This window comes from Canis lupus, chromosome 2, assembly GCF_048164855.1.
Source record: "Canis lupus baileyi chromosome 2, mCanLup2.hap1, whole genome shotgun sequence".
Taxonomy (NCBI): Eukaryota; Metazoa; Chordata; class Mammalia; order Carnivora; family Canidae; genus Canis; species Canis lupus.
Genome location: NC_132839.1, coordinates 33,238,814 through 33,262,444, shown reverse-complemented (window position 1 = coordinate 33,262,444; position 23,631 = coordinate 33,238,814). Strand labels below are relative to the sequence as shown.

Here is a 23,631-nt window from a genome sequence, read left to right as displayed (position 1 = left end):
GCTTTGCTGGCAGTTCTCCGAAAAACTGGCAGAAAAGATTATAAAAGCCCCCAACAGAAGAACAATGAGTTAGAAATACTAAGTCCCAAAACAGGAAGAGAAAAGCAGAAGGACATATTAAATCAGATATGAGGGTCAGAAGAAAGCTCCTTTTGGGCAACAGGGAACTCGGAGCATGCTGGGAGAGAGAACAGCAGTGGTGGCTTAAGACCAGGGACACAAAGAAGCTACATTGTTACATTCCTACAAGTTTTATCTTCAGAAACTATCATTTTAGGCCCAATATAAAAAGTATAACCGTACATTTAAACACCCATCAGGAAACACAGTGTAAAATGGACACAGAGACTTTCACCCACATTTTTCCAATGGGAGTTGATGCAGTTAAATTAAGTTCTGCATGCAAACGATCAAACCCGAGAATCACAAGGATGTCTTGGCTAATGCTCCAGATTCACTTGGGCAGGGAACAGAGGAGCAGAAAAGGCACAGGCAAGACTTGTGGCATTTTACTCTTAGCATTGCTTACCAAGCCTCAGTTCAGGGTTAGCCCACTCAGGGGAACAGGGGGAGCAGGGGAGCAGGGAGGATGAGAACCTGTGTGCTGGAAGGTCCCACGGCGCGCCGCGGCACTTTGATATCAAATCCACTCTTGGGATCCTTCTCACCCCGCAGGGCTGGGTCATTGAAGGGCTCATGCCCTGTCTCCCAGTCACACACGGTCTTTCTGATGGCCTGCAGGACACTAAACAGCCCCTTCAAGTCATGAGTGAGGCACCTCCAGACTTTTACAATCACAATACTGCCTCTGCTGGTACTTCGCTCTTAGGACAGTTGATTCTCACACGTGATTTCCTTTGAGGGCAGTGGAGGGGCATGGTAATGGAAATTTTGAATAGAACATTCTCTGGGGGACATTACTATAGCCCCAGGTCTGATTTAGCTGCAGTTTGCATCGATTAACCTGGAAGTGATGCTATATTTCCTGAATATTGAGTCATGCAAAGGGCAGCTGGGGACAGACCATATATATTTACAGACCATATATATTGAGCGGAAACTCAACCTCCACTGGCTGATTCCTTGACTTCTAACAGGAACATGTCACCAACCCAAGTGCGGGGACCGGGCCTTTGTCTCAGACACATTTGGAACATGTTTTCATCTCCAACAGGCTCCACCATACAGAGACCCCTCCATAGGTGTCACACTGGGCAGACATACCCATGTGCCCATCCTATCAGTTCATGGGAAAGTTCTGGCTAAAACCTGAGTTATTCTTAGATTATACTTCACATTTCCCATGTGGTGAGCCTCCCATGACGGCAAGCATAAGCAAAATGGAAAGATTTACAGTATCAATTTTATTAATGCTAAAACTCATACCAAGCCAGACTTCAAACATATCAATTAGAAAGCAAAAAAATGAAATCAATACACGCAAGCCCCGGTAAGCTTCATTTCACACAGATGTTTCTGAAAGACAACTTTAAAAGGCTAAAATTAAGAGAAAACTAGCTCAAGATCACTGCAGGATCTCTGAAAGAAGTGTGTTAGTTTCTGACCAACACACCTGGTCAGGCCAAAAGGGTCAGAAACAAAAATACTGAGTATGATACACTTTGAGAAACGTGATGCTGGGCTTCCTGTTCCCACAAGCCTGGCGATTAGAATCATCAGATTTTGAGACACTCTCCTGCCAGAGATAAACACACCCTTGTTCCCGCATCTCCATTGTTCAGACAGTCTGTGGTTGATTTATTACGCATTGCTCAGGTGAATAACTGGATCCATTGCATTACATTTATTTTTTTTAATTTTTTAATTTTTTAATTTTTAATTTTTATTTTTTTAATTTATGATAGTCATCACAGAGAGAGAGAGAGAGAGAGAGAGAGAGAGAGAGAGAGAGAGGCAGAGACACAGGCAGAGGGAGAAGCAGGCTCCATGCACCAGGAGCCCGACGTGGGACTCGATCCCGGGTCCCCAGGATCGTGCCCTGGGCCAAAGGCAGGCGCTAAACCGCTGCGCCACCCAGGGATCCCCTATTGCATTACATTTAGAGGAAATTCACCAGAAGTGAATGTCTGGAGGTTGAAGACAAATGTGCTGAGCATATTTATGAAAATATAACTATACCGTTTTTTAAACCTAAGCTGATTCTACAATTTTGGACTCTGAGCTCACAGGGAGGTATTATACTGAGGCTGACCTTTGGATGACGTTCTTCTTCTTCTTGATGGCCTGCCTGAGTGGTTCCCGGAGGGTAACCTGGGAAAAGTCCTGCAGTGCAGCATAGACGGTATGCCTGATGGCATGGTTGAACACACTCTCCATCCTGCCCATTAGCACCTGCAGGCCTTTGATCATGGCGATCACCTGCAAGGGGACACACGGCTTTCAGTGTGGTGGAGGGTGAGAGGAGATGTAGCCTTCTTGGGTGATGCCAAGTTGCACCTGGAAGCAGCCTCCCTCTAGTGCACAGCACCTCTCCCCGGCCTCCTATGTTTCTGCTCTGAAGCTGCTGCCCTGTAGCTCTTCCCAAGAGCAGTGAGCTTAGCTCTGTCAGTGGCTGTTCCTGTGCCTGGGTCCAACTCCATTAGACCATAAGAGCCTTCAAGGGCAGGGGCAGATCTGCTCAGCTTGGCATGGAGCTAACGGGCATTTGGTAACTCACTCAGAACACTCCCAAATGCATAAGGGCATACCCTGCCTATGAAGGATTTTAAAGGAAAAAGAATAAAAAAGATTCATGAAAGCAAATATGTTATTAGCTGGGAAAGAAAAAAAAAAGTTATAAGAGTTTGTAGCCCAAATCCCATCCATTAAACAGTAATAGTATGCTGAATTCATATGCATAAAAAAGCCTGGAAGAAAATACACTAAAATGCTTAAAGTTCATCTTTGTGACAGCATCACAGACACTACAATGTCCTCAATGCATGCTCCTATGTTCTATTTGTTTGCTTTAGGGATTTGTTTGATGGTTCTGTGTTGCCTTTTTTTTTTTTTTTTTAGATTTTTACTTATTTATTCATGAGAGACACACAGAGAGAGAGAGAACACAGGCAGAGGCAGAAAGCAGGCTCCATGCAGGGAGCCCGACATGGGACTTGATCCTGGGTCTCCAGGATCACACCTTGGACCTAAGGCAGTGCCAAACCACTGAGCCACCAGGGCTGCCCCTTGTGTTGCCTTTCTAATGAGGAAAAAAAAAAAAGGAAATTTGAAAACAAAAGCATGCCCCAATTCAAATTCAAATTGAACTGAATTCAAATTCAAATCAACATGAATGAAAATGAAAATACTATATATTCAAATTTACAGGATGTAGGAAAAGGTATGCTAAAAAGTAAATTTTGAGCTTCAGAGGCATACATTAGGAAACAAAAACTCTGACAATAATAATCTGATATTCATCATCACAAATCTGTAAAAAGAATAGGAAAATATACCTCCTCACAAACTAGAGGGAAATAAATACTGAAAAGTAAAAATTAACAAGACAGAAAACAAGCACCTCATAGAAGATGATCAACAAAGATAAAGCTGTTTAAAAAAAATAAGTAAATGAATAATAGAATTGACAATTTTCAAGCAAGACTAATCAAAAGAAACACAGACAAGGCCTGAACTATGAGCAATCAAGAATGAAAAGGGAGGCATTATCACACAGGTTACAGATATTAAGAGATTATGTGACTGTATCAGCGTAGAATAAACATACAGATCAATGGAATGGAAATATGAGCTCAGAAATAAATCCTCACATTTACAGTTAACTGATTTTCAACAGGGTGTGAAAACAAATCAATAGGTAAATATTATCTTTTCAACAAACAGTATCCATATGCAAAATAATGAAGTTGGTCTCCTGTGTAGGAAAGGGTTAACTCTGAGCCCTGAGATGATCAAACCCTGCATATTCTCAAGAAAGGCCTGTTTTCAGGACTGGCCCTTGGCCAACTCCTAGGAACTGAGTAGCTGAAGTCAATCATGCAGGTGTGCTGCGTGCCTACATTACTGACCACCAATAAAAAACCTGGACACTAAGATCTTGGGTAAGCTTCTCTAGTTGGCAACACTTTCTACATGTCCTCACTCATCTCTGACAGGGAAATTAGGCATATCCTGCATAGCTGCACTTGCAGGAGATACCCAGAGGTTTGACCTGGTTTCTTCCGGACTTCACCCACATGTCTTATTGCTAACAAATATGTGTCCTTTCATCGTAATAAATTATAATCTTGAATAGAACAGCTACTATGAGTCATTCCAGCAAATCAAGCCTGAGGGCAGTTTTGGAAACTTCTAACACAGCCTCTACCTCACACCATCTAAAGAATTAACTCAGAATGCATCACACATTTAAAGAGGCAAAACTATAAAATTCTTAGAAGAAAACGTAAATCTTCAGGACTTGTATTGGGAAATGGTTTCTCAGAACCAATATCGAAAACACAAGCAGAAAAAGAAAAGAAATAGGTAAACTGAACTTTATAAAAGTTAAAAAGACTTCATGCTTCAAAAGACCCCATTAAGAAAGTAAAAAGACAACTACAGAATGGAAGGATGCAAATTATATGTCTGATAAGGAACTCTTATCTAGAATATATAAAGAACTTAGTAAGAAGATAAACAATCCAATTAAAAATGGGCAAAAGATCTGAATAGATGTTTCTCCAAAGAAGATATATAAATTGCCAATAAGCAAATGAAAATATGCTCAGCATCATTAATTGTCAGGAAAATGGAAATCAAAATCATAATGAGATACATTTCACACACAGTGGGATGGCTAGAACCAAGACGACAGATAATAACAAGTGTTGGCAAGGATTCAGAGAAAGTGGAACCCACATACACTGTTGATAAAAATATAAAACAGTGCTGCCACTTCAGAAAACCCATGTAGTAGTTTCTCAAAATGTTAAACAGAGTAATCATATGACCCAGGAATTCTCCTAGGTGTATCATCAAAAGCAATGAAAACATGCATCCATACAAGACAGTACACAAAAGTGAATAGCATTATTCATAATAGTGGAAAATTAGAAACAAGCAAATTAAAAAATCAGCTAAAAAATAAATAGAATGTGATACATTCATATGATGGGATGGAATTCAGCAATGGAAAGAATGAAATACTGATACATGTGTGAACCCTGAAAACATTATGTTCAGTGAAAGAAGCCAATCACAATTTGCCACATACTGGATGATTTCATGTCTATGAGGTGTTCAGAATAAGCAAATCTACAGAGTCACAAAGCAGATTGGTGGTTCCCTAGAGCTGAAGGGAGGGAATAATTGGTGGTGATTGCTAATAGGTGTGAAGTTTCTTTTTGACATAAAAAAAATGCTCTACATTGTACTGTGATTGGATAATTCTGTGAATATATTTTTAAAAAGCACTGAATTTTTATACTTCAAACAAATGAATTGTATACTGTGTAGAAAAAAAGCTGTTACCAAAATAAGATGAGAACTTATTATGGAAAGCTTTATGACAAATATCAGAAAATTTTAAGATTCTTTGAAAATTCCCTGAAAATACAATGTATCATCCCTGAAAATACAACTTAATAAAACTGATAAAAAAGTAATAGAAAATGCTGGGATGCCTGGGTGGCTCGGTGGTTGGGCCTTCAGCTCAGGGCGTGATCCTGGGATCAGGATCGAGTTCCATATTGGGCTCCTTGCGGGAAGCCTGTTTCTCTGCCTCTTTCTCTGTGTATCTCACGAATAAATAATAATAATAATAAAAAGAACTAGAAAATGCACATGGTAAAGAAATTGAATGTTTCAAAAACCATCCCATAAAGGGAAAGCTTCACCAGTAAATGCTAACAAACATTAAAGGAAGAAGTAACATGAACCTTACTCAACCCACTCTAGACAATACAAAAAGAAGGGAGTCCTCTATGAGCTATTTTATGAAGCCAGCACTCAGGAAACTAGAATGGAAGGTCATAAAAAAGTAATGTTATTCACTACACAGGTGTGGGCTGTGTGCGGTGACTTCCTTCTCTAAAGTACACTATAAAAAGGGGGAAGCAGGAGTGAGGGGAAGGTGGAGGTTAACTTCCTAATAGAGAAACCTGACAATATTTCCTTGGCCAGGTGATCAAGGTCAATACGAACAATGATAAATTTGTTGACAGTATGTACCCTCAATGTGATGTGATGGAAATGATGCTTCACCTCTGTGGTCCTCCTTCCACAAACCTATAATGCCAGTCTGATTATGAAAAAAAAAGTTAATAAATACCAACTGAGAAACATTCTACAAAATACTTGACCAGTGCTCCTGAAAACTGTTAAGGTCTTCCAAAACAAGGGAAGTATAAAAAACTCACAACCCAGGGGAGCCTAAGGAGGTATGATGACTTAATGTAATGTGGGATCTCAGATCAGAACTAAAACATTATGGAAAGATTGAAGAAACCTGAATAAAGTCTAGACTTTAGTTAACAACAATGTACCAAGGTCACCTGGGTGGCTCAGTTGTTAAATGTCTACCTTTGGCTGAGGTCGTGACTCCAAGGACCTGGAATAGAGCCCTGCATCAGGCTCCCTGCTCATGGGGAACCAGCTTCTCCCTCTCCTCCCCACTCATGCTCCCTCTCGCTATCTCTCAAATAAATAAAATCTTAAAAAAAGGAATAATTATCAATATTGGTTTATTAATTATAATAATACTAATATGAAATGTCAACGATAAAGAAAAATGGATATGGAATATATGGAAACTCTATCATCTGCAATTTTTCTGTAAATCTAAAAATATTTTAAAATAAAAGATTTATTTTAAAAAGTGATAGGGGCACTTGGGCGGCTCAGTTGCTTAAGCATCTGCCTTTGGCCCAGGTCATGATCCTGAGGTCCTAAGATTGAGACCCACATCTCCCTCCACCTCTGCTTCTCTCTGTCTCTCATGAATAAATAAATAAAATCTTTTTTTAAAAAAGTGATAGTATGGGCAGCCCGGGTGACTCAGCAGTTTGGTGCCTGCCTTTGGCCCAGGGCATGATCCTGGGAGACCCGGGATCAAGTCCCATGTCGGGTTCCCTGCATGGGGCCTGCTTCTCCCTCTGCCTGTGTCTCTGCCTCTCTCTCTCTCTGTGTCTCTCATGAATAAATAAATAAAATCTTTTAAAAAAAAGGAATAGTAAAAGACACTCTCATTCATCAAGTTTGATATAAAAATCCTAAGCAAAAATACTAGCAAACTATATCCGATAATATACAAGGAGGATAATCTGTCATGACTGAGCCAAGTTTATACAAGGAATGCAAGGCTACCTTAACATCAAACCTGTTTCAAAAAAAGAAAAAAAGTGGAGCAGGGAAGACAGATGCCCTACAATCAATGTAAATTCACTACATTAAGGAATAAAAGAGAAAAGTCACAGAAGTACTTCAGTGGATGCAAAGTGTTTAACAGAATATAAACTCAGAATAAAATCTCTTAGCAAACAAGCAATAGAAGGCAAGTTCCTTAATCTGATGAAGGTCGGCTATAAGAAACCTACAGCAAACACATCATATGGTGAAATGTTTTAAGAGTTTTAAGATTTAGGGATGCCCGGGTGGCTCAGTGGCTGAGCATCTGCCTTTGGCTCAGGGCATGATCCCGGGGTCCTGGGATAAAGTCCCACATCCGGCTCCCTGTGGAGAGCCTGCTTCTTCCTCTGCATCTCTCATGAATAAATAAAATCTTAAAAAAAAAAAAAAAAAGACTTTTAAGATTTAAGAAGTTTTACAGATTATAAAAGTGAAATTAAAAGGAATCTAAATATGGGACACCTGGGTGGCTCAGCGGTTGAGTGTTTGTCTTCAGCCCAGGGTATGATCCTTGGGTCCCAGGATTGAGTCGCACATCGGGCTCCCTGCATGGAGCCTGCTTCTTCCTCTCCTGCGTCTCTGCCTCTCTCTCTTTCTCTCTCTCTGTATCTCTCATGAATAAGTAAATAAAATCTTAAAAAAAAAAATCTAAATAAATGGAGGGATATACCAGGTAAACATCAATTCTCCCCTAAAATGACCTACAGATTTATTCATATCCCCATAAGAAACTTCAACAGGTTTCACTGTGAGATATGAAAGATAATCTAAAATTTATATGAAAATACAAAAGGCAAGAATAACCAAGGAATTCTTGAAGACAGAAAAGCTTGCTTTACCAGACACAGAATCAACTATACTCATTAAGACAGAGTGGCATAAGAACAAGCATAGACCAACTGACCAATGGGTTAGAACAGTGGGAAAAACAGACACATACATGAGTAGTCACTTAATTGACAACAAAGGTACGTAGAGCAATGGAGGCAGAAGTATTTTAAAAACTAACTTCAGGGGCATCTGGCTGGCTCAGTTAGAAGAGAGTATGTCTCTTGATCTTGGGGTTGTGAGTTCGAGCCCCACGTTGGGTATAGAGATTACTTAAATTATAAACTAAAAAAAAGAAAGAAAAACTAACTTGAAGGTGAACTGAGGTGAACTTCAGATCTAAATGTGAAAGGCAGAATAATAAAACATCTAGAAGGCAGTGGAGGAGAATATCTTATAACCTTAGTGTATACAAAATTTTCTTAAACCAGATACAGTCCAACTACAAAAGAGAAGAAATTCAATGGCACTGAAATTAAGAACTTCTATTCATAAAAAAGGCTCATGAAGGAGCCAAAGCCAACATATGGGAGAGCAAAGGGCTTGGTGACAATGGTTGGAAACATGGGGGGATTCCTCTCTCTCTCAGAGCACCAGGGTGGCATCTTGTTCCTCTTCTGTCCCCACACCAAGAAGATTTTCCCCCCTCCCAAACACTCATGAGCTACCCAGGGGAGCCATCGATGCAGAGACCAGGAACCCAAATCCTATTTTACTGTTCTGCTGACCACTAAGAAAGGTGCAAAGGGCTCCCTATACAGAAGCAACAATACAAAAACTGTGCGTTGAATTTTACTCAGGTTTTTGCCTTTGCTTTGAATGGGAAGACAGCCTGCAAGAGCCAAAAGAGGAAAAGAAAGCAAACCGCACCTCCACCAGGGCGAACTTTTCCTCACTGGTATAGTTGTAGCGGGTGGCACGCTCATACTCCTCAGCATTGTCAGGGCAATCCTTGTTGGAGTACTTGTCCGTTGGGTGCACAAGTTTCCATGAATACTGGTGTGGTCACAAAGAGGGAGACATTCACACTGGATACAAAATGCTTATATTCTGGTCATACTGACATGACCATCATCACAGCAACCAATGTTAGCTGCATCTGAGAATCACACACACACATGCTCACACATATACTACACACATATACACTCACACACAGAGTCCATCTCCATAAAACTGCAAAACATTCTGGCCATGTGACTTCAGGTTTAATAAATACATAGGCAAAAATGTCCTGGATATTTTGTGTTGAATATCTAAGGCTAGGTATTTCATCACCATTAAAAAAATAATAATAAAAATAAAAAAAAATCAGCCTTTCAAACAATCATATACTCATCTACTTTAATAATTTTAATCTTTTTTTATTTTTTAAATAATTTTAATCTGATCAAAATAAACAACAAAAGGGAAAATCTTCTGACTTATAGGTATTCAAATCTTCATATGGCATCAGAAACTATTTTAGTAATGCTAAACAAAAGAAACCAATGGCTAGAACTCCACAGGGAAAACATTTTCAAAAGATAAGAATTAAAAATTATCATAATGGTACAAATTCTATCTATATGTTTTAAAAGATGAGGCCCTTTATTTGTAACAAACTTAAAAGAAATGTAATTTGAGCCATCTAAGAAACATTTAAATTGATACAGATTTTTATTTCTAGGGTCAAAGATTAAAAAAGCCAATTTGTTCTTGATCCAAAGTTAATGCAGAAAAAAATATCATTTAGTCAATTTCTTGATAATTTTGGGAAGAAAAACACTTCTAACCAACTAGGGATAGGTGCTCTTTCAGACCTGCATTTCCTGTAAAAGCAAATAGAGTGCCTACCACTTCCATCACGTGAGCACTCCACTGTGACAGCAGCTGCAAGCCCTGGAGCGCCAGGTCAAAGAGCTTCCGGTACTCAGCGTCTGTCTTCTGAGCCTCCTGGCGGCCTGACCCTGTGACAACCTAGAGCACCACAGGAACATCAAGAGGTCACTCTATATCTAGAAAAATCAGTTATGCATTCACCCCATGACCTAGCAAACCTGCTAGGAATCTCCAGGAAACGTACATTTGCAAAATTATGAAATGATGGGGGCATACGAGCCTTTACTTAAGCAACCAGCTGGGAACATCAGAGCCCTGACAATGGACATTCTGCAGCTCTCAAAGAAGAGAATGTCACTGCAGACTGTGCTAGAGGGGAGCTCTGGGATGGGGTTAAGAGAACTATGTACACAGTTATGCTTCTACTTAGCTAATAAAGGAAAACATGCGCATTATGTGCATTTGCTTATATCAAAAAATGAAAACTTATACTTAAGAATGGTTACCTAGGGCAGCCCGGGTGGCTCAGCAGTTTAGTGCCACCTTCAGCCCAGAGCCTGATCCTGGAGACCCAGGATCGAGTCCCACGTCAGGCTCCCTGCATGGAGCCTGCTTCTCCCTCTGCCTCTTTCTCTCTGTCTCTCATGAATTAATGAATAAATAAATAAACAAACATAAATAAGTAAATAAAATCAGTCTTGAGAAAAAAAAAAAGAATGGTTACCTAAAAGGCAGGAAGGCATAGGGTGGAAAGAAGGTGGGCTCCTTTGAAGGACACATACCTCCTTTTGTACATCTGACTTTGGAACCACATAAATATTTTATATAATTATGACATAAAAATTAAATTACAGGATAAAAGCAATCCCTAAAAGTCAAAAGCAAAATGAAACCATGAATTAAAAGTGTGTACTGAATTGGGTTCATGACTGCACAGAGGAACAATGTAGTACAGGTACCTGACAATAAGCTTTTTTGATTACAGTGTAAGTGCCTGGAATTAAGCTTTTGATTGCCGAGGCATCCATTTCAAAGACATCATCTAGAATACACACAGTCCCAGGTCTACAAGTAGATAAAGAGCCAGGTGGCCCCATCTATGAAGCTCCCATTTTAGAAAGCTCTGGATAACTTATCACTTGAGAGACCCCACTTTAGTACCCTAATTCCTGCTCTTATGTTTGAAATTTGTAAATAAAGAATAAACCCATGAAATCCTAGGAAGCCCACACTAGACCCCAGTAAAGGCAGAGTTCCAGATCCACACTTCCTCTCTACCTGTCACTTCACCATGTGGCTCGAGGGATGCCATGCGCCCTCTTAGAACTTGTGAGCAATAAGCCTCTTTTTCCCAGAGTTCCCAGATGGTTGTTGCTGAGAGTATCTTGCCAGCATAGTAGAAACCACAAGGGACTGTCCAGCCACAATATCGGTCCCCTATGGAAGCTGCCAAAAACAGCTGAGTCCTTCAGGCACCATTATCAATAGCCTGAGACCAACATAAAACAAACCACTTCAAGTGACTTTCAAAAACAATGATTTAAAAAAGAAAAAATGAAAGAAAAACCATGATTTGATCTCTATACCTAGAGGGAAAAAAATCTAAGGGCAAAATTAACTTACAAAATAAATCTTAAAACAATTTTTAGTAATTATATTATCATAATATTGTACTGTTATATATTATAATATATAATTATACTGTTTCTAGTAATTATATTGTTATTAGCAGCACTGGTATTGCTATTTTAAGACTAAGTGTATACCAAGACATGCTGTAGTCATTAAGAACCAGCATTCTCAGCATTAAAGGGGAAAAAATAAAAAGATAAAAACTGAAGTAGACTGCCTTCAAATCAGGGGATCCCTGGGTGGCTCAGCTTTTTAGCACCTGCCTTGGGCTCAGGGCATGATCCTGGGGTCCTGGGATTGAGTCCCGTATCAGACTCCCTGCATGGAGCCTGCTTCTCCCTCTGACTATGTCTCTGCCTCTCTCTGTGCGTCTCTCATGAATAAATAAATAAAATCTTAAAAAAAAAAAAAAAAAAAGACTGCCTTCAAATCAGTACTCCAAAAAGTTTGTTACCTTAGATGATGCTAGAGAATCAATTATTTGAAAAACTGATACACATAGCAAAGGAATTCAGCTCTGACCTGTCTCCCCTGAAGGAATCACACTGCAAAGCAAGGCTCAGCTGTGAGGAGGAGTTGAAAAGGAATGAAAGGACTAGAAGACATCATGTGGCAGCCCTAATGAATTTATACATTTGGCAGTAGACAGCGGGTGTCCACACTCTAGAGAGAGACAGCCAGACACTTGAGCAGTCTGCAGCATGATCAACGAAGGGCCAGGGGAACTGAGAGGATGGAAGTGGAGTCTCTCATCAGGCCTCCAGACCTTTTCTTTTTTTTTTAATAAATATGTTTTTTATTGGTGTTCAATTTGTCAACATACAGAATAACAACACCCAGTGCTCATCCCGTCAAGTGCCCACCTCAGTGCCCGTCACTCAGTCACCCCCATCCCCCGCCCACCTCCCCTTCCACCACCCCTAGTTCGTTTCCCAGAGTTAGGAGTCTTTCATGTTCTGTCTCCCTTTCTGATATTTCCCACTTATTTTTTCTCCTTTCCCCTTTATTCCCTTTCACTATTTTTTATATTCCCCAAATGAATGAGACCATATAATTTTTGTCCTTCTCCGATTGACTTATTTCACTCAGCATAATACCCTCCAGTTCCATCCACGTCAAAGCAAATGGTGGGTATTTGTAGGCCTCCAGACCTAATAGGGGACAGTGGTCATGCCAAATGACACCACAGGGAGAAAGATGGACAAGGGACATCTTCAAAGAGACACACCAACCAACTATATTGTGTAAAACTTATTTGGATCCTGAGGCAAATCAACTTGGAAAAACAATTTGTGAGTCAACAGAGGAAATTGAACAATGACTTTGATATTAAGGAATTCTTGATTTTTTTAGGTGTAATAATGGTATTATAGTCATGTTTAAAAAGAGCCTTTATCTCTGTAAGACACAAGGGAACCCCAAAGGAGAGAGTGGTTGGAACCTCTGATTCATATACAGATCAGAAGCACATGGGTACAGAGTTGCTCTTAGTGTAAGGAAAATATTCCAATAATGGACTGTGGTGGTAGTTACACAATACAATGAATAAACTAAAAACCTTTGAATTATACATTTTAAATGTGTGAATGGTATGATACGTGGATTAAATCTCCATAAACCTGTTTATTTTTATTTTTATTTTTATTTTTTTATGATAGTCACAGAGAGAGAGAGAGAGAGGCAGAGACATAGGCAGAGGGAGAAGCAGGCTCCACGCACCGGGAGCCCGACGTGGGATTCGATCCTGGGTCTCCAGGATCGCGCCCTGGGCCAAAGGCAGGCGCCAAACCGCTGCGCCACCCAGGGATCCCCATAAACCTGTTTAAAAATAAATGAGCAGGGCATGCAAAGATAGATCTCTTTTTTTTTCTTATTAAAACTATCATCTTGGGACACTTGGGTGGCTCAGTGGTTAAGCATCTGCCTTCGGCTCAAGGCATGATCCTGGAGTCCTGGGATTGAATCCCACAATGGGCTCCCTGCATGAAGCCTGCTTCTCCCTCTGCCTCTGTCTCTGCCTTTCTCTCTGTGTCTCTCATGAATATAAATAAAATCTTTAAAATAAAATAAAACTATCATCTTAATTATAAAGGTACTAGAGTAGACAGCAGAGGGAAACAGGCGCCACACATGCTGTTAAGTACACCTATTTTAAGGGTAGAAATCACCTTTGTATGTTGTCTGAGAGCATCTTGCACATTTGGTTTACAATTCTCTCAGCACAGCCCCTGCCTCTGTCTCTAATCTGTGGGTTGTGCTGGCAGCTGGGGAAGCAGTAGCTAGCACCTTGTCCCTGAGGAATGGGCCACCAGGGGTTGATGAGGGGTCGGCTGGGAGCCAGCATGTGCTCTGAGCCATCTGGGGTGTCTTCCAGTCATTCTGGTTACATGATGGCTCGTGTTTGCTGGGCAGAGGACATGGGAGCTCATCATTCTGCATCGGGTGGGGCCAACACACAGAGTTGTCCCTCCAAATGTCAATGATCCTCCTGGGAACCCAGAGGTACCAAAATCTCAAAAACCAGACTTGTGTATGCAGACTCAAGTCCCCAGGTCCCTCTAAGACTGTGCATAGCACCCATACCACCGACCTTACTCCCTGCCTGCTCAGATGTGAGAAATGACATCCCCACAGGTCCTCTGCACTCAGACCTCCCCATCCTGTCCATCCCATACACTGGAGGGGCTAGCCTGGAACTATGCATTGCAGGTAGGGAGAATGTGACCAGCCCAAACAAAAACACAGAAAACCCAGCTGCCAAGTTGGAAGGATTTAAAAAGACCCACAGCTGAGGAAACAGTACTTCTTCCTACCCTCAACTCCAGGCTCTCCTCTGGACACCCAGGACATAAACTCCCACCTAGCCCATGGTTTCTGGCCTTAGGTACCAGCACCGGCAGGCATAGAAGGCTCACTTACCTCACTATTGCTGTAGCGTGCAAGCTCTGAAATGAAGCGCATGTGATCCTCCCGAATCTGGATCATCTGTTCACAGATGTTATACTGTGGGCTGCTGCTGGATGATGTGCACATCCATCTGGCAGGAAAGGGGAAATGTGTTACCGGAAGGGGTGGCCTGCATAAGACTTAGGCATCACAATGTTGGGGGGCTGGGGACACGTGTACAGTAGGCACACAGGATGGACCACTGGTCCTGCATGCTGACGAGGAGATAAGAGGCTTGGAGAGAACATGAATTCTCTGCAAATAAATAGCCAGGCCAGCCCCATCCACCTGAATCAGGGTCACTGTCCTACCTTCTCATATATGTGTCTTGGAAAAGGAGTTGTAATTTCTGCTTAACCGGCCAACTACCTTCAAAAAAGCTGAGAGTTGCTACTGGAATAGGATACTGCATCACCCTTGCAAGGGCCCCTTAACACATACTGCAGATTTGATAGGAACTAATATTTCTTTATTATTCACATGTTATATTAGAAAACAAGTCAGCCAAAGACCCAGAAACAACAGTTATCCTTACTGGGAGTTGGAAATGGACATTGTTTTCAATGACAGGTTAGACAGTGCTGTCATAACTATTTACTTGCACAACGCATCATTTCAGCAGCAAACATACAGTCAATTTAGTGGGAAAGAAGTTTATTAACAATTCAATCTGCTGGAGCTCTCAAACAGAAAGCATGGGCCTTGGGGCTCTGACCTCTGCTCCCTCACACTCAGCACTGACACCCTCGCCATGTTTTTAACAAGCGGGTCCTCTTTGCTTTGAGGGGAATGAATGCAGGTTACCACTTTTCAAACTAATGGATACACTGTCTGAAGCAGCGTCCCTTTCTTACCTTTTGATTCCTCTGTAGGATGATGCAAGGATTATGTTGGCCATCATCCAAAGTAGGCCCCCTGAGTCTGCAATGAGTACCTGTCGCCTAGAGCCTACACTGGATTCCACCCTCAGGATACCTGTGTCCTCTGCAGGCCCTAAAGAGTGTGTCCACCTCAGGTGAAGCCCTAGAGCCCAGAACCTGACTGCTGACACCACACTCCCTGGCCCCCCATCTGGATCCAAATGCTGATGTAGGGCTGCTGGAGAGGGCCCTCAAAGCTGATGGCTACATGCTCAAGCAAGTCCCAAGGTGGCTATTAAACACAGCTATTACCACCAATTAAATGCTATTGACTTACAATAAATCATATCAAAAACACAGAAGTAAGTATGCAAAACTCATTGTTTCCTGATTCTCTTACTGGTTTTACCATGACCTATCACCTAGAGTTCATTTGTGTTTGTTAGGGTAGAAACACCGTAGAATGGCATGCTACTAATGGTCACATCCTTAGCTTCAGGTCCATCATGGTGAGAGGACTTACACCATGGAAATGAGCACTGCTTCAAATCAGAGCCTGAACTGGTGCTAAAGTAGAAACCGGTTCCAGTTTAATGAATGTAACTTAGAGGAGAATGAGAAGTCACCTAACTGGATAGCATATCAAATTTAATGGGAGATTTATTATGAAATAAGCTAGCACAGAGCTCAGTAAACTACAGCACAGGCCAAATACAACCTGTGTTTGTATCGCCCTAGCATCATACAAGATGGTACGTCTAAAAAAACAAAACCACAACAACAGAAAAGAATATATGACAGATACCTCAAGTGACCTACCAAGTCTTAAAGTGTTCACAATTCAGCATTAAAAAAACAACAACAAAAAAAAACTGGCGACCCTTAGTAAGCAGACTGGAGGTAACTGCATTTTTCAAAATTATGGCTAAACTGCAACTGGAAGCTGGCAACAGGTACAAGTGTTTGGCAAGGATCAACCAAAGCATCCTGCAAGACCCAACTGGCTATGTGGAATCCAAAAAAAGAGTATGGTGTGTTTTTTATCATCTGTAATTGCGAGCTATGGATCCTTTAGCCAGTTGCTGGCCAACTTTCTCCCCAAAGGTCCAAGACAGTAAATACTTCAGAATTTGTGGGCTATACTGTCTCTGTCACACAATCATTGTCTTCTTCAAAAATAAGAAAAGGAAAAACAACAACAAAAAAAACCTTTAAAAATGGAAAGACCATTTAAAGCTACCAAGATCTTACAGAAACAGCCCTGGGCTGGATTTGGCACTCAGGTATGTTAGTTGTACATCCTCTGTAATGTAAATGCAAATATCCCCTTCCCCAGCAGGGCTAGTCTTTAAGCATTCCGGCACACCACTTGTTTAAGCTGGTACATTCTCAGCCACTTCTATTCAATAGAACTCTCTGAGATGATGGAAAAGTTCTGTACTTGTGCTGTCCAACACAGTAGCCACTACTGAACATTTGAAATGTGAATGTTCTAACCATTTTAACTGTATTTTTAAAGTGAATTTAAATGTAAGCAGTCACAAGTGACAAGGCCTACTGTATGGGGCATTTGGTTCCAGATGGTTAAAAATGTCAAAGGCGTTCTCTCTAGATAGATAAGTGTTATAAAACCACAATGAGAACATTGCAGAATGTTCCAACTGGACAGCTCACTGTCATCCTACCGAGATTTATTTTCCTCATAGTGGGCGCTGGTCTTGATGTATCTTGCCAGTTCTATTTGCATGTCCCCGAATAGTGGAACCACCTGGAGCTGCTATATTCAAAGAACAAAGAAAAATAAGGCCATTATGTGTCTTCAGTCACCAAACATAGTCACAAGAATGAGTAATGCTTTAAAAAAAAAAATGAGTAATGCTGGTAATTACTATGGGCTGAATACTATCTCTGTAAATCATTTACTAGAAAAAAAAACTAAGCAATTTACACAATCACGTTAAGAAGGACAAAACACAATTTAAGAACCAATGTTCATAAAACCAATTCAAATATTAAAATTAACCTACCTTGTTGCTAGATCTGTCATAAAAAAACAATTTTCATTTCCATATGCTAGTAACAAAATGAAAATCTAAAGAGAAACAATTTGCAATAGCATCAAAAGAACTAAAAATATGAACAAATCCAAAATATGGTAAAGACCTCTAAACAAAAATACTATCAAAAATTCTAGAGAAAGTTTTGAAGTTCTAAGAGAATGGAGAACTATATCCATAGATCATAGATTGGTCATACATTGGAATGCTTAGTATTTATTTCTAAACTGATCTATAAATTCAATGGAATCCCAAACAAATTCCAAGAAGAAAAATGGTTTACGGGTAGTGAGTACGTGTGCATACGGAAATCAGCAAGCCAATTTATTTTGAATGGTAAAGGCATGACACCCAAGACAATCTGAAGAACATAACTTGAAAGCCTCCTGATAAAGCAGATCTGTTCTATTGGAAAGCTATAGCAACAAAGACAGGGTGGCCCTGAGCAGGAATGGAGACCAGCGGAGCGGGACAGAGAACTTAAGACAGAGTCACACCCTTACAGACACCTGTTTTATGACGGAGGCAACATTGCAATGCGAATCAGCATACCCATGTGAGAAATTGTGAGGCTGTATCTAACACTGAATATATATGCCTATGGCCCCCAATCCTAGCCCTGGGCATATACATGTTCAATAAAAACCTGCATAGATCAAAGCAGCATTGCTCGTACCAGCCAAACTCAGAAATGACCTCATGCCATGTCACAACAGAATGGGTAAGTTGAGATCTAATCATAAAATGGATACCACAATGGAAACTTAAGGACAACAGATGCAGGATCTCCCAGGGATGAATCTAACAAATGAGTGAAAGCAGCCAGATGCAAAAGATACCGTCACACAAAGGTTCAAACCCAGGCAAAGCTGAGGCAGAACAGGAAGGAGACTAGTGGCCTTTGCAGATGGAAGCCAGTGCTTTCCCCCTTTCCCACTGCCTATGCCCACATTTCCAGATGTGGGTCACAGAGGCTTACCTCCCCAAATTCAAACTGATAACCTAAAAAACGTAACTCACCTTGAAGTACTTATCAATTTTGGATAAGTTTATTCTTTTCTTGGCATCAAGTTTATAGATGTTGCTGACACTCCCATCCATCAAGTATAGGCCAAACCCCATGACCTGAAAATCACAAAATGGCACATAAAACTCAGAACTGCAAGTTTAGTTACCCAAAAGCTCTTCTATTGCTATAGTTCATAAATTAAAATGATAGTTTGCTCTTCTTTCAAAAAGCACTTTTGTTTTTATTTATTTATGTATTTTTTTTAAGATTTTATTTATTTATTCATAGAGACAGAGAGAGAGGCAGAGACACAGGCAGAGGGAGAAGCAGGCATCATACAGAGAGCCTGATGTGGGACTCGATCCGGGGTCTCCAGGATCAGCCCCGGGCTGCAGGCAGCGCTAAACCGCTGCGCCACCAGGGCTGCCCATTTATGTATTTTTTAAAGCTTTTATTTATTTATTCATGAGAGACACACACACAGAGAGAGAGAGAGAGAGAAGCGGAGAAACAGGCAGAGAGAGAAGCAGGCTCCATGCAGGGAGTCTGATGTGGGACTCGATCCCGGGACTCCAGGATCATGCCCTGGGTCAAATGCAGGCACTAAACCGCTGAACCACCCAGGGATCTGTTGAACCACCCAGGGATCTGCTGAACCACCCAGGGATCCCAAAAAGCAAAAAGCACTTTTAAAAGTTCCTTATAAATAAATAGATATCCTTTCATATGAAGTTATTCTTCTATGTGTGTCATTTCTTGTGGCTATTTTAATGTCTTCCCCAGGCACAAACACCATCTCTACCTCTCGTCAAGCAAATGCAACACTAAATGTGGATTTCCATAAGCATCCATGGCCAGGGGCTCCTGCCCCAGATGGCACACATAGAGTATTTCCACCATCACAAAGAGGTCCACTACAGCGTCCTCCAGCACCAACTCGCCCATGGTGCTCTCCTGCAGGAAGAGATCTTGGGACTGGGCCCACTCTTACAGGGAAGGCTTTGGGCTGACTGGACACCTAGCACAAGGTTCTTCAAGGCTATCCTCCCCAAAGGTGGAAAGCAAAGCTAATGCAGTGGCAGAACTGCCTTCTCCTCCCTCTTCCCAGTAAGAAATATCACTGACCTCCCCAATATGGTGAATGGTCATGTTCTTGACCAAGAAAAGTCTACCATAATCATGAAGACGCCATATTCTTAATTCCTAGAAATCACATCCTGAACAATTGGAATCTGATGTATCCTCTGCTGCAAGAAGCTGATGCTAAGAGAAGCGCCCACCCCAGACCTCCTCACCCATAAGCATGCCTTCCCGGGGGAGGCATATGATCCCAACTGGCACTGAGGTCAAGCCTGAGACAGTCATACGAATGTGTTGAGAGCCGCTAGTGCACGGAGGATACTGTGTATAAACACATGCGCACACACACAGTGGCAAGCATGAGAATAAGAAAAGGCTACCAAAAAGATTGTAGTCAAAACACAGCCTCTTCTCTCCACAGTTATGCAAGCAGCCATGCCCACACACGTACTTTGAGAAGCATGTGTTTCTCACTGGGTGTCAGGTACATCCTATTCTCGTAGTAATCCACACACAGATTCACGATGTCGGCGAGGAGCTCTTCATAGCCAGAAATCACTTCAAGCTGCTGCTGCAGAGACTAAAACACAGAATGCGAGATCCATGCCATAGACTGTTCCTGGCTTCCTGGCTGTGGCCCCAGTCATGCACCCCATCAGCTAGAGCAGCAAGAGTGCAAGCCTTACTTGTGTGATTTTGTTGTGGTTGGCCAGGAACATGGACAGATTCTGTGATTCCTGGATGGACTGTGGATCTGCCATTTTCCGTAGAAACTGAGCGGCTCTTTGAAAGCAAAAAAAAAGAGTTAATCAATGTGCTTAATGATTTTAAAAAGAAAAAAAAAAAGCATAAAATAATCCAGATTATTTATCTGGCTACAGTTAAATGTAAAAATGTGGGCCTTAGAAGCTGGTTATAATTTCAGCCTCCTCGAGCTTCTCTACCCTGGACTCCAGGTCACTCTTGTCCCAGCCTGGACAGTTCACCACCCCACTGTCCACAGCTGAAAGATTTCCTCAGATGTGGCAGTGCCAACCATAGGCCTTCTTGCCAGGTACCTAATAACACTGGTTTCTCCCCATAGCGACCTGTTTCCAAGTCTGAGAAAGACTGCCTCCCCTTTTGACTCCCAGAATATGGTAAGGGAGATGGTCAGCACCATCCAGTGTCTCTGCCAAGAATCACCTAGGCTACCACACCTCCCACAAGTCAGGCGCCACACCCAGTTTTTGTGCCAATGGTCAGAGACAGAATCCCGATTTCCTCCACTAATAGGCTAGTTGATCTTGGATTAACCCCCTGCACTCTCCTGAAGCTCACTTATCACACCTGTAACAAACAACAACTGTCCATCTGTCTACCCACAAAGCAGGTGTGAGGAGAGAGGGAACAGCACACACAGAATTATCTGTACATTTAGGTACAATAAGACTGTAAGGTACACGCTGAGTGTCTGAGTCTTGCAAAGCAATGTAAACATGGGTGTGAGCTTCCTGAATGTCTAGGGCAGCCCCCCCCCCAAAAAAAAAAGTTTCGTGGAAACTGTCCACATAAGGACCTGTCTGCTACCTAAAAACTTGGGGGTTTTATTGAAGAAAAATTCTCATGGTAAAGACTGATATCCTATACCAACAGTCATTTCCTCTGTGCCTCCTTAGAAATAAACCCCAAATTTCCATGCTACAGCAATGTGCCTCATCTCCATGTGACTAATGGTTGAGCCATGAGATACAACAAAAAATACTGCAAGGAACTTGGAAGTTCACTTATAAAAAGTAGTATGACCCCTTCTATTCTCCTTCCTCCCTGTTGACTGGAATGAAGAAATGATCGCTGGAGTTCAAGCAACCATCCTGGACCATGAGATAACACATGAAGACAGCAGAGCAGCCAGCCAGCAGGACCCCTGGGGTGTGAACACTGTGGAATCCCCTCATCAGTTGTGAGGCTTCAACTCTAGGTGATCTAGTCCAACTCCCACTGCTAACTCATCCTAAATCTCAGTTTGGCACCACATCCCATGTAGATTTTATTTTAAAGACATGGCAAAAGTTATATGATTTCAGATACAATAAAGCGACAGCTAACAGTATAATAGTATAACCCCTTCTGAGTATAAATGCCAGCCTATTCTGATGCAAAGGAAAACCTCATAAAATTTAATTTCACAGCCAAGAGTCCTTATCTAGCAGAACAAACAAAAGTCAGCATCTCATTCCTGCTAATCATGCATTGAACAGTATCAAGCACAGACTTTTTCTTTTTTTTTAAAGCACATACTTTATAAAGAAAAGTCTATTAGAAGATAGTTGGCTTTGTTCTGACTGATCACCCTCCATCTTCCTGCCAACTGCCCCTCACTATTTTCTAGAAGCAGACTATCATGCCACACCTACCTTTTCCAATTCTCTTCTCCGTAAGTTCTCTCCTGTCTCCCAGGAGAAGAGCTAGTCTCAGGGAGCTGGAACCTCAGTGTGATCCTATGACAGTCTACAGACCAGCTCTGCCCACTGCTGTGATGGTGTGTACCTTCTAGGAATGTGTAACCAGGAAATGACATGAACAGGTGTTGCCCTCAGGCTGCAAACCTGCCTGTGCCCTCAGGAAGATGCCTACTGAGCCAAAAGCCTTGCAGTGCCCCTAACCCTCTATAAAAGGGACTGATCTTATGTACTTCTGTCTTCCCACATGTGCTGAGCACCCACGCTCCTCAACAAATGTTTGAGGATAATTAGATCCCACTCTAGCTTCATGAAACCACAATGTACACATGCCTATGAGGACGCACCTTGATGCATTGCCATACTCATAATCTGCCAGCTACCCTTACGCACCTAGGAGTGTGTATTCAAACAGTCCTGAGCCTGTCAAATAACTGTTACCAAACAGTGACATTATTTCAGCACATATGGGATGCATACCTACCATGTGCAGAGCATGCAGCTAATCAGGAACCACCCTGTCTGCGGGGGCACTCTCTGCAAGGACCTACAGGGAAAGGTCAAAGCTCACCTCTTATATGCCGAGTGGTCATTTTTCACACTGCACTTCATGTTCTTAAGCTCATCTAGCACAGCAAACATGTTAATGAACTTCCCCAGCGTGATCAAGTAGGCTTCAGACACGAAGTCCTTCCTTCTTTCCGCATGGCATAGGCGCCTCACCTCCCCACAGAAACGCTCAATGGCATTTCTCTAAGCAGAGGAAGAAAAGGCAAAAAAGGCTGCTGTCAGTGAAGGGCCAACTCCATGCCCAGCTTCAAGCACAGTGGCTGGACTCACTGTCACTCCTTGACGAAATACCCACCCAAATGAGTGGACATTTACAGCTCAGGTAAAGAGATTTGTTGTTATAAAACAAATGTTATTTGTTACAAAAGTAATTTCCACATACTTTTGTTGTGTAACAATCATCATTAACTTTCCACTTTACCAACTACATCCCTAAAATAAAAGAATTTTGTTGATTATTCAAGCAAAGTTACTGAGAAAAACCTCCAACAGAAGGTCTACAAACAGATGTTTTAGCATTCAGAGATGAAAAGGAAGGGGTGTGCAGAGAAATGTTTCCTCTTGACAACCTTGAAGATAAAGCAAACACTCATCTCCTAATAAGTTCTATCTTCTCACCTTTGCTAAAGGGATCTATAGTAAGAACCCTACATGTTCAAAGTAGATCTTTAAAAAGCCAGCAAGTCCACCTCCTGTGGCAACTCCATGTAAACAATGGGTCAGAGTAGCCAAGGCAGGGCAAGAACCCCCAAGTGACAGGAGGGAGTGAGAAGAAGAAAACACCTGAAAAACTAGATGCGTCACAAGTATAAATTGGCAGAAAGACAAACATATTTGGAACTGACAGAAAGCAGTCTTCATGAAGGAAATACAAATTCACTCTCAGAGACAAGAGTAGTGAAACACAGAAGAGGTATTTATTCTGAAAGGGCCAGTAAAGCTGTAGACTGACAAAGGATTTGTTCTCTTTTGTCTCAGAAGTTGTTATGGCTGCTTTCGTTCACATGCACTTTGTTCAGAAGTCATGGTGATATGTCAAA

General features: G+C 41.6%; 1 protein-coding gene across 4 annotated transcripts in view; it reads right to left on the bottom strand.

Annotated features, from left to right (window-relative positions):
• CYFIP1 (cytoplasmic FMR1 interacting protein 1) overlaps window positions 1–23,631 on the bottom strand; it is a 122,998-nt gene that overhangs the window by 51,744 nt on the left and 47,623 nt on the right. For 3 of the 4 annotated variants that reach the window (XM_072795242.1, XM_072795238.1, XM_072795231.1), the window contains exons 6-15: window positions 22,593–22,774; window positions 20,267–20,363; window positions 20,032–20,160; window positions 18,512–18,616; window positions 17,120–17,211; window positions 14,548–14,665; window positions 10,012–10,134; window positions 9,046–9,171; window positions 2,213–2,379; window positions 598–745 (exon numbers count right to left, since the gene is read on the bottom strand). In XM_072795242.1, coding sequence (XP_072651343.1) covers window positions 598–745; window positions 2,213–2,379; window positions 9,046–9,171; window positions 10,012–10,134; window positions 14,548–14,665; window positions 17,120–17,211; window positions 18,512–18,616; window positions 20,032–20,160; window positions 20,267–20,363; window positions 22,593–22,774 — 1,287 coding nt within the window. The remainder of the gene's footprint in view (window positions 1–597; window positions 746–2,212; window positions 2,380–9,045; window positions 9,172–10,011; window positions 10,135–14,547; window positions 14,666–17,119; window positions 17,212–18,511; window positions 18,617–20,031; window positions 20,161–20,266; window positions 20,364–22,592; window positions 22,775–23,631) is intronic. The other variant, XM_072795234.1, reaches the window with a different exon arrangement.